We start from the raw sequence: 12467 nt of genomic DNA, 5'->3' as shown, positions 1-12467 counted from the left end.
GATTGGTACTTGGGGAAGTGTCAGGCACATGTGATGTGTTTGGAGCACCACGGAGGATGCAACTCGCGCGATCTTGTAAAGCTAATATATAGTGAAAACATTCAGATTACAGTTTCACAAAATTTGTCTAGCCATTAAAAGACCTACTTTTTGGCATTTTAGCTGATTAATTAGAGACGTCAAAGTTTAAATTTGATGCTCAGGGGAAGTAATATTGTAAAAATGGCATTACTACTACTGCATGACACATGTAATTAATTTGGAAATTGTGTTTTTAATAAAGATAATTGTAATCACGACATTATCGTTATCAAATCTGCATTCACACTCACTTTTATAGCATCCTGCTTTCCTTGTAGCAATATTAATATCAGACGATTCAGGAACATCAGTGATCCATTTAAATTTAACTCCCTGGTCCAGCTTTTTATTGTTTTAATATATCGCTGCGTTGACCTCATGTGATCCAAATGCAAGAGTGCAGTCCAGACATCATCTAAAATATGAAATGAAATATTTGAATTTCACATTTAAGTGTATAAAGACTTGGTACAATTATGGCTAATAACATGACTTAACTGTTTCTGCATTATATTCACAACGTCCCTCTTCTTATCAAATGACAAGAGACCCCTAAAAAACTGCGGTAGCCAGGATATATACCAGTGCATTACTCATTATCAGATTATTATCTGATAATTATCGAAGTATTAGATGAATATTAAATTGATATTAGACAGAGTGTATTTGGCTACAACTTTGGTTTTTTGGAGGCAGAATTCTTATACGATTTTCAAAGTTTTAGAACCATATTAGAATGATATTAGACAGGGTGGTATTTGGTTATGATTTTCAGTTTTTTGGAGGCAGAATTCTTAGATGATTTTCAAAGTTTGAAATCCATATTAGAATGATATTAGACAGGGTGGGATTTGGCCATAATTTTCAGTTTTTTGGAGTCAGAGTTCTTGGATTCATTCTCAAAGCATTCAAAACCACAACCAGGCTCAACTTCCTTGATGACGAGTCTAATGAGAATCTAAATCTTCAACAATCATGGAATAATTCAAAACCACAGCCTTGATTTCTTTGGTGAATGATATTAGACAGCATATTGGATTTGAGTTGGACTTCTTTGGGTCTTGTATTTTCCAATAATAAGAAGACTTGAATATTGCCTCTAGTTTGTGTTTTGGTGTCCTGTTCAAAACAATGTGGTAATGACAATAATATGCAAATTAGCTACTTAATATGCATAGACTATTAGAAACTTATTAGATATTCATCTGCATAATCAAAACATGCTGAAAATACCTTATGTAAATTAGCTACTTAATATGCATAGACTATTAGAAACTTAATATTCATCTGCATAAACAAAATATGCTGAAAGTACCTTATGCAAATTAGCTACTTAATATGCATAGACTATTAGAAACTTAATAGATATTCATCTGCATAAACAAAACATGCTGAAAGTACCTTATGCAAATTAGCAACTTAATATGCATAGACTATTAACAACTTATCAGATAGTCATCTGCATAAACAAAACATGCTGAAAGTACCTTATGCAAATTAGCAACTTAATATGCATAGACTATTAAAAACTTATCAGATATTCATCTGCATAAACAAAACATGCTGAATGTACCTTATGCAAATTAGCAACTTAATATGCATAGACTATTAGAAACTTATTAGATATTCATCTGCATAAACAAAACATGCTGAAAGTATCTTATGCAAATTAGCAACTTAATATGCATAGACTATTAAAAACTTATCAGATATTCATCTGCATAAACAAAACATGCTGAAAGTACCTTATGCAAATTAGCAACTTAATATGCATAGACTATTAGAAACTTATTAGATATTCATCTGCATAAACAAAACATGCTGAAAGTATCTTATGCAAATTAGCAACTTAATATGCATAGACTATTAAAAACTTATCAGATATTCATCTGCATAAACAAAACATGCTGAAAGTACCTTATGCAAATTAGCAACTTAATATGCATAGACTATTAGAAACTTATTAAATATTCATCTGCATAAAAAACATGCTGAAAGTACATTATGCAAATTAGCTAATTAATATGCACAGTGTAAATTCATATTTCATTTCACAGTATCCATGCACCAAGATACAATGTATTTGAGAAACTAATGCTATCATATAGAATAAACAAAGAAAACTATTCATTAACAGAAAAATTATTAATTTATCACACACTGAATCAAGTCTATACTTAGTTTTTTAATGCATTTTGTACACAGTTGGAAAAATATAGCAAGCATTGGTTAATTTTTATTCAAATTATCACAGATTTGCACAAAAAATCAATCACGTCTGGAGTTCACCATATTGTTTCTATGAGCCAAAGTGCATTCCAATCCAGCTAGTGGTTCTTGAGATATTGGTTGGAAAACAAATTTGACATACACATTGTAAATGCAGACAGACATACTATATGATGTACTCCCAAACACACAAATCTATATACACATCTTACTATCATTGTGACAACACGCATTGGGTTAACTTTTAATATTTGTGGATTATGTTTGGATTAAAATATGACTCTATATAGGGTTGTGTTTTAATTGGAGTTCAATTAAAAAAAAGTTGAATATCTTATGACTTAAGTTATTAACTTAGAAATGTTTGCGAAGATTAGTTTTAGTAAAGGGGGTAGGTATAGTACAATTAAATTAATGTTAATATAAATTTAACAAACCTTCCCCTTTTACTTAACCTAATCCTAAGCTATGCAAACTCAACTTAAATTTGGTTAAATATTAATATATAAATTATGAAAATAGTGAGGGTTGTCATTTGGTAGGTGTGAAGTTAAATGAAAGTCGTCACAGCACAAACGCATCCACAAAAACCAAAATAAACATTTGAAGATACAATCATTTGGCTTTAATCTGAAATAATTACAGAAATGTGAAAAAAAAAAAAATTTCCACCTGTCAACTACTACCTGATAAGATAATTTAAAACTGTCAGTTAATTTTATAGCACACTGTGCTCTAAAAAGTATTTTTCTGCAACGACTGACGCCCACAACATGTCAATATTTCTGTAACTATTAACATTTATACCATATGGTGGGAATAATTAAATTCTTACCAGATGGTTTACTCCCACACATAGTAAAGCCACCAAACCTATCAGTAAATTTGTATATCTACTCTTGTGCAAATGCAAATGATTTGTTGTCCTTTTCAATATGTCTATGTATTATATGGTACGGAGATTTTTTGACTCTTAAATAATAGTAAAGTAAACTTTTGTCACCTTTGACAAAATAAACTAGTTTAATGTAAAACTTTTGGTCTTGACTTTAATATAGCCATATTAAAGTACATCAGTATTTTAAGTTTATTTGCTGGCATATACATTTTAGACTATTGGTATAAATACTTGAGTGAATAAAAATGTTTAAATACAAACAAATACTCAATTTAACTATTTCTGTTTGCATATAGCATGAATGACATCAAATTCCTTTAAAAACCTCCATTAGAATATTTGAATTTCTAAAAACAAGACGGTGTAATCATGCATATGTTAAAAGAGCACTTCTAGTTAAGCCTAATCTCACAACAAACTTACTTTCTGGATTAAAATTACAATGGATAACAAAATCAATAGTGTCCCATGATTCTTTGGTGCAATCCCTGGGATTGGTAGGTTCCCCTTTATTTACTGTATTGAACAAGCAAGCTGATGGTTAGAACAGATTTGTGGGTAAAGAAAATATTGTATTAGTGAAATTTATTTATTAAGCTTTATGTGTTTGAGAAAAACTGAAAGGGATTGTGCGGCAGGTGGAACACCTATACAAGGCAGCTCCCCATGAAAAAACAATAAATGAAAGCAAATTAAAAATAATAAGCAAAATTAAACATTAACAAATCTCAACGACATCTCAAACATGAACAAACTGTACGTCAAGTACCATTTAAATCTGTAAAAAAAGATTCAGAAAACTACAGTAACCCCTAGCTATGACACTCCTCAGTGAGTTGCAGTGTTGGCATAGTCGCAGGTAGTTAAATGGCTCCCAAACATTTGATTGTGTTTTACCAGCAGTTTTGAAGTAAAAGTAAAACTAATGTTTCATTGCATTGTGTATTTAATTGGTCGTTAAAGGGCGGGAGGAGACAACTTAATTAACACTTACTGGCCGTCAATTACTGAGATACAAAGGGTGATAGCAGCCTGACTCAAGGTGTCGACAGGAGTAATTAAGTTGTGACTTTATGTACTTCTCGGCCAGTCGCCTTTGATAAAGCGCTATAAAACTTGCTGCAATGAGTAAATAAATAAAGATAAACATACTATAAATAAACCCATGTGTGTATGCAGGGGGGGGGGGTTGGCACAAGAGGGCGCCATTCGATCTGAATGGAACGCTTCAAAGTCAGTCGTCCTTAGCCCATCGTCAAAGCAACAACGTCTATTTTACGAACATATGAAATAATTTCAGTGATTTCTTTACAGAATAATCCTCAACAAAACTTGGAAACATTTCATAGAAAAATACAGGCTCTAAAATTATGTCTATTTCAAAACAATTTCTTGCTGGAGCCCAAGTTCTACGCGTGATTTTATTGCGTTCAAAACTGTTCCATTTCAAACTGCGCATGCACACACACTGTGGTTTCTCAAAATGCATACTAATTAGGTAACTTGTCACTGACAAAAGTCACTGACAACATTTTGAGCAAGTTTGAGCAATAGTACTAGAGTGAAATATAATTGTACTTCTGCATTTTCCATGAATTTTATAATTTGCTATGATCAGAGTAATAAAAAAAAACTGTGGTTACTTTCAACAGTTTGCTGGAGTCTGATCAAAAACGTGCCTCAAAAAACACCTTTACATCAGTTTTTTTATTACTCTTTCGGCTCGTAACGATAGAATCAGTCAATTTATAACTATCATGTATGCTATCGGAAAGCATTTTGCTCATGAATATTAATTTATGCAAATGAGATGATTATTTCGACCAATCATGTCATGCACCCCCCACCCCCCGTGTGTATATGTGCTTTTTTATTCATTTTCAATGATTAACCCCCCCCCCCCCTTACAAGATCGCCTGGTAAGTCGTACACCCACGTGAGGAGCCACTGTAATTCTAAAAATAACAGCCACTGGTGGCGCTGTATACAATCAAAACCTATTTAGGCTTTGGATATGCTCATGCAGACTGCAGTGTGAAAGCCAGAAATAATTGTTAAATTCGGTGACCAAAATTTGGAGGTCAATTGCAATTTTTGTTTTATGTAAGTGACATTCAGCATCGTCAATGAGGTTTGTCAATCTACCGTATCCTTTTTGATGATGCTGAACGTTGCGTTCGTATACACAAGCTAACAAGCCGCACCAACCCAACGACTCCTCCGATAGCAAAAGATTTGTACACACCCACCATGTCATAATCTGTAATATGAAATTACAATTCTGGTTCCCAATAACTCTGGATTCGCATCTTTAATATAATAACTGTACAATTTACTGAATGAATCTTTATCGATCGTATACAATTTGTTATTTTATTTCATATGTTAACAATACAAATTGTATAATTAGCCTCTGTATGGGTTACATTTATCTTAGAGTACGTGCTATTTACTTTGATCACTTATACACCTTGTTGTATTGCTACAAAATATGTAATGATCTGACAAGTCAAGATCTACTAAAATATTTTTTAACAACTTATAAAAAAGAAGTACCGTACATCAATTATTACATTCTGAATTGACAGAGATAATAATTGACACCTGCATAAGTTCTTATAGTCAACATCTAAAGATTCTATGAATTAACCAGAGTGTGGAGTTTTTTTAATTTTAGTTCTAACATGGTCATCTCAAGAATAATTGCTTGATACTTTTTTTTGCATTATATTAATTTAAATATTTTCGCGACATCTGCGAATAAAGCTATTACTTGACGTCAGTAACAGAGACACTTGTGTACCTGACGTTTTTGTTAGTATTACGATTTATATTAAAGTGTCTGTGCAATGCCCACCCTCACGTTTCCCATTTTAGATCTGTGTCCCACTGAAAAGGGTAGTTATTGATTTTTTTTGCTGAAAATGATTACTCGTATCCAAGTAAATTTGGGATATTTCTCGTGTTGTAGCCACGCCCACCTATTGTAAAATGGTCGACTGTTTCTGGATTTCCGACTCTCGCCGAAAGTGCGCCACCAAATGACAAAATGTGAGAGGAAGTCATACGCCTGAGCCATAATAACACTGGTCGTTCAGTATACTTTTAAACAATATACATTTTTCGGTCGGCGTTTTTTCTTTTTTTTTTTTTGTCTATTTTATTTTTTTTGAGAGAGAGTTTTTAGATGTTGTGTTGTGGGCAGTTGCAGTGAAACGTATAGCCATAGTGTATGTATTCACACGTTTCTAATCGACATCACTTAACCTTAGATTCATTCAACTGTCCTCGTCCATAAAAAAACGACTAGGTTTAAAGAGAAACACTGACAACGTAAACCTGGCGCAACACTTTTGAAAGAAATAGATTCCGGACCAGCCCATGATCACCGAGGCGGATTTCAGAAGAGAGAGAGAGACGTCTGGCAAGTGTTTCAAATCAGTTGACTTTTTTTGTGATTATCGTTTTATAGAGACCATTTAGTCCCTGTTAAGTAAAAGGTAGCAATAATTTTGACAGTGACACGAAAACGAAGCGTCGGACAAACAAGAAATTACACAGCCCTTACACACTGCTAATTCTTTTCATTTTCGAAGGCTAAACGTTTCTGAATTGTTTGGTGATTGGTGTTGAATGTCGAATTCACACCTCTGTTCTTTTTTACCTCCATGCTTGCAGCTTGATCTGCGTAATAATTTATGAAATAAGAATCCGGGCTTGTTCAATGTCTTTCCACCAAATAAAGTTTTAATACAATGTTATAATTATGACAATCACGCCATGGATCAAGCTAACTCGAATCCACTCTGAATTTATCTGTATGTGTGTCGATCTCAATTATTTTTGTTATCCAATTAAACGTCGCTTTTAACGCACTTGCCCTCGCCGTGACCCGACGCGTTCACCTATTTCAACAAAATGTCAATTTATTTCCACGTGGCTGTCATTTATTTAGTAACTGTGAATTGTCGTTTTTTTAATTATTTTATAGTGATCACTATAGTCTAATGTTTAGAATGTCAAAATATGTTCTCTTTTATTTTAATTTGATAGTTTTTCTCAGACGATCGATGAAATAAAACAGTGTAGTGACGTGCTTAGTAACCTGCTAAATAACGAGATAATTCCGACGTTAAATTCTATTTTGTCCAGCAACAGTGTACAAATGTGCGCCGGTGTCGGTGACGATCACGGTGACCAGCTACACCAGAATGGACATATTTCGCATCTAACTCAACCTCATGCAACAAAAAATGATACTATGTGTTCATTATGGTCCATTCTTCCTCGACGAACAAGTACATAAGTGACAATATAGTCAAAGACGAGAAAACTGCACAAGAAATTTGCCTTATTTACACGTATCGGCAATGCAAGCTGCCATGCGACTTCCCCTTCTGACGTCACAAGGGGAATTTCTGTATGCAAACGAGAAGCTAATGAGGAGCCTCGTTTTAAAATACACAAAAATAAAGTTGCCGTAGACTGGGTTTAAAACACAGTTTTTCACTTAAAAAAAAAAAATTCATGCTTAGAAACATAAAAATTAATAATATTTATGTATCAATTGATAATTTTAGGCGTGAAAATAGCAGCCATTTCACAGGCACTTTAAGCAATTTACTCTTTTGTGTAACATCAAAAACCGAGAAAAAATAATTATTAAATATTTGTTATCGGGGTCAGTCCCTATATAACTCTAACCTTTTAAAATACACTGTATAAGGCAAATATCCAACTTTGCATTTAGGTCGCACAAAAGACCAAAATATTTTTTGGGCAATTGTACTCTGTTCACTTATTGACTGTACATAGTTGAATTAGTTTTTCTGAATTTGTTTCAAGATACCATTTATCAAAGCAACCAGGCTAGTGCTTTTCATAGAGAATTAACTTGAAAATACATTTTTTCATTGAAAACGATAGAAAATATTCATGAAATGAATGAATCCAAAGTACCTACATATCAAGTATCAAAGCAATCATTATCTGAATATTAGTTTTCAAGAAAAAGTGAAATATATATTATTTTATTAAAAATGACAGAAATTTTTTTCCAAAAACAGAGAACTAATAATATTGTCATGAAATGAACCAATCTGATAGAGGTCCAAGCAAAGTACCAACTTGGCTATTAGTTTTCAAGAAAAAGTGAAAAATATATTTTTTATTAAAAATGGCAGAAACAATTTGCTAAAAACAGAGAACTAATAATATTGTCATGAAATGAACCAATCTGATAGAGGTCCACGCAAAGTATCTACTTGGCTCTTAGTTTTCAAGAAAAACTGCTTGCATAGAAGTGCAATATACGGGTATGTGCCACCCAGCTGGGGTGTCATTTCGTGTTATTTTGTTTAGAAGTGGGTAGTCATTTATCAATGGTTTGGTTTAGAAGTGTGTATCATTTATTTACTTTTCCACAGGTCCTTATATTCAAAGACAAATACTGGAAAGGCTGAATAAAATGCATTGCCGGATGCGCTCACTGGTTGCGAAAGTGAGCTGGGTGTTTTTTTTCTCGCTGAAAACACTTGTGTTTAGAAGTGGGTATATAAATAGAACAAGCCATGCATGGCACAGTCCCCATTAGTTATCAAATTTAAGATATATAGTTTTGTTTATAGTAATATAGCTGGGATATAACCATGTCAGGAATATCATTTTTTAACATTAAAATTGACATTTGTATCTGATCGTCAAACAAGTACTTGTCCATATTGAGAGATATTGCTCTGGAACAGCATTCAAAATCAGCTATTTTGAATACATGTATATATATAACATGATGTATAACGAATATATAAAATTTGAATATAGTCAGTCAAAGCATTTGAGATATGGCTCTAGAACCCCAATCATTAAAGCAAAATGGCTGTCAGTCAGCCATTTTGAATCCAATCTGACATCATGTATAATCATGAATATTTAAAATTTGAATATAATCAGTGAAAGCAAGTCAGAGACATGGCAGGAGAGCCACATTCATTAAAACAAAAATGGCCACCAATTGGCCATTTTGAATCTTATCTGAAAAACAAAATTAGTTGCATCAAGGTCACATAACGTATAATGTATACACCAAGTTTGAACAAAATCCATCTGTAAAGAGTCGAGAAATGCTTGATTTTTAGGATTTTTTAGCACAAAAATGGCCACAGGTCCGGACGCACACACACACGCACATACGCACACACGGACACACAGAGGTCAAAACATAAGTCCCCATTTTCGGACTGCGTCCGAACAGGGACTAAAAAACAATGGTTTAGAAGTGAGTATGGTTTTCGAGAGGTGGGCTTCACACCATTACCCACTTAATGTGGAAGTAGCCCCTCGGGTAATAATATTGTCATGAAATGAACCAATCTGATAGAGATCCAAGCAAAGTACCAACTTGGCTATTAGTTTTCAAGAAAAAGTGATTGGGGTATTGACTAAAAATAGAGAATTAATGATATTGTCTCAAAATGAACAAATTTGACAGGAATCCAGCCAAAGTACCTGCATATCAAATATCTTGGGTTACCTGTATTATTTTTTAAATAAGGTAACCAAATATACTATAGACACTTTTTGCCATTTGTTAATTTTTTTATTCATAATGCTTCTGTGAAAAATCTTGTAGTAAGCCAAGAGTTCAAAGGTTATACATACCTCCATCTTGGTCCTTGACTTTCACAACTGGCTGTGCTTGTATATATTCATGGACATGCTCTTTAACCCACATGATAAGGTCCATTATCATGTGTTCATTAACTAGCTTATTTGCATAGATCAGCAAATCTCGCCTCATTTGACCTGACATCTGTCGCTTAAGTTTGACACAAGATATAGATACATTAGGTGTAACACTGGGATAGTTTGTTGGTAAGGTAAAGGTCAGCTTCATTACTCCATACTCCTCACATTCTATGTTAATCTCAAATGAATTCTCATTTCTGGTTAGTACCCCATCTAAAAAAAACATCATTGAGTATGAATTAATAATTTGGATACATTCAATACTTAACATAGGCTATAAAATAGTCGATCATCACACTGTATTGTAATGATTATCCTATTTGCTCTATTAGTAGCGTATGCACTTATATAAATTACGAAGAAGTTACTATGGTCAAAATAATCGATGGAAAAGCCAAAAAATTATGAATTATTATGCAAAGTAGGTGATTAAAATGCACAGATTTAAACCAAAACTAAATAGGTTTGTGCATTGTCTTAGAGCATCAATGTACAAAGTTTCAATGAAATGTGATGATTAGACTAATCATTATGCAAATTAGGTGATTAATAGGCACAGATTTTTATTCAAAATTGATTAGGTCTGTGCATAGCCCTAAAGCATCTATCTATCAAGTTTTATTGAAAAGAAATTAGTACAAATGTACTTGAAACATATCAGCAGAAAAACAATGTACTAATTATGCAAATTAGGTAATTAATATGCACATAATTAAACCTAAACTGAACAGGTCTATGAATAGTGTTACTGTACTGTAATGTGAAGATTATTACTTGAGATATCAGTGGAAAAGCCAAAAATTGACTCATTATGCAAAGTAGGTAATTAATATGCATGGCTCCATCTACAAAATATTTCTATACAGTCTTCTTCTTACATGAGATCTTGATCAAAATTGACAAACCTTTTTATCAACAACTAAAAACCAATGTCAGATACTGTCTGTATGGTTCAGAATTATATTGAAATTTAAGGAATATCCTGGCAGGAAAAATATCTGGTGGTCAAAGAGGTTAATGGGTGTTTCTACATATCACATTTTTATTTTTGTGATATATAGTCACCTTGAAAACAGAAAACACTACATTTGACACGTCGATGAAAAACCTGTCAACAAACAAGGAGCTCTGCTATTGGTCAGACTGTTAGCTGCCAGTGTTAGGTAGCCAATCAGGTATAATCTTGTAAGTAGCATACTTTGACTCTATGGAAATGCTTGCTACTTTTCAACTATGGGCAAACAAATTCTGACCTTGATATCTTGCAAACACCATAAACTGTTGCATATATTTCACATTATAAAGGTTGTTGATTTTTTTTCTTTTTTCAAATATTTTATTTCATTTTAAAAAGAAAAAAAAATCATTGTTAATGATAAGTCCCCGTCCAATTTTGAGTATAACTGTTAGCATTAGCGCCAAATAAATATTTACAGTCATGTAACAGACATGATACAAAGAGGAACCAATTTATTCTGCCCATGACATATTCATAATGCATTTCTAGCATGAAAATGATTATAGAAATAGAATTATTGACGGAAGACAGACGGACGGATGATGGACAGCGATGATGACAGGCTAATGGCATATATCAACAACCCAACAGTAGCTTATCTACACCTATGCCTTCAAACAAAATATAGAAAATAATGAATCTTTAATGTACTTGATGAGCCAGAAGTAGCTGTGGAAGTGAAATGCCAGGATAGGAGTGATTAAAAGTGGGCTTTTTTGAAAACACAGTTTAAGAGATAACACTTACCTAGAAAACAAATTCTGACATTTACACGTAGAACAACATGTTATCATGGCCGCAAGCTTAGCTATGCAGCAATACACTGAACATCATATCTCATCTATAATTACGTGTACGTGTCCATTATCAAGGTGGATTATCTGTAGGTCATGTGACATTAGCGTTTGCCCTTTCTATCACTATAGATTATAGCTAAATAATTAAGATGTTTACTTTGTTTGATCTGTACGTTGTTTTAAGCTAAACAGACATGGACATCAGAAATGTTTAAGAAAAAATTAAAATATTAAAAAAAATTATAAATTATAAATTAATATACTGCTTTAAGCCAGTCTAATTGTTTATTTGATAGTTACTGCAAATTCCTTACGTACTAATGTTATTAGATATCTGTCTAACTTAGACAGAGTAGGATTATTTCGCCCGGAATCATGTACAACCTAGACTTTTGTTATTATTGGTCAAACCCTTGGTTGCTAGGCAACACTGGACAATCTCACTACCTCAGATGAAGATAACAAGCAGCCTGTTGGCTTATATAGCTCTTCTGTTGAAAACAGCATGTTTTACCAAAGATTACACAAATACTCAATAAAATTAGAAAATTAAACTTATTGTCACAAAAAAATTAAATCTGTCAGAGATCCCCCAAATATAAAATTTTGAAATCATAAAATATTGAAGCATTTGGCGAACTATTTTAAAGAAGATATTGAAAATAGCACTGTTTACCAAAAATATTTATCAAAATTAGAG

General features: G+C 32.9%; 1 protein-coding gene across 1 annotated transcript in view; it reads right to left on the bottom strand.

The window, feature by feature from the left end:
* LOC102806701 (RWD domain-containing protein 3-like) overlaps positions 1-12467 on the bottom strand; it is a 42179-nt gene that overhangs the window by 13692 nt on the left and 16020 nt on the right. The window contains exons 2-3 of the mRNA XM_078008991.2: positions 9866-10165; positions 333-496 (exon numbers count right to left, since the gene is read on the bottom strand). Coding sequence (XP_077865117.1) covers positions 333-496; positions 9866-10165 — 464 coding nt within the window. The remainder of the gene's footprint in view (positions 1-332; positions 497-9865; positions 10166-12467) is intronic.

This window comes from Saccoglossus kowalevskii, chromosome 9 (assembly GCF_978046115.1).
Source record: "Saccoglossus kowalevskii chromosome 9, keSacKowa6.1, whole genome shotgun sequence".
NCBI lineage: Eukaryota > Metazoa > Hemichordata > Enteropneusta > Harrimaniidae > Saccoglossus > Saccoglossus kowalevskii.
The sequence above is the reverse complement of the archived record's forward strand: the minus strand, read 5'-3'. Positions and strand labels throughout refer to the sequence as shown.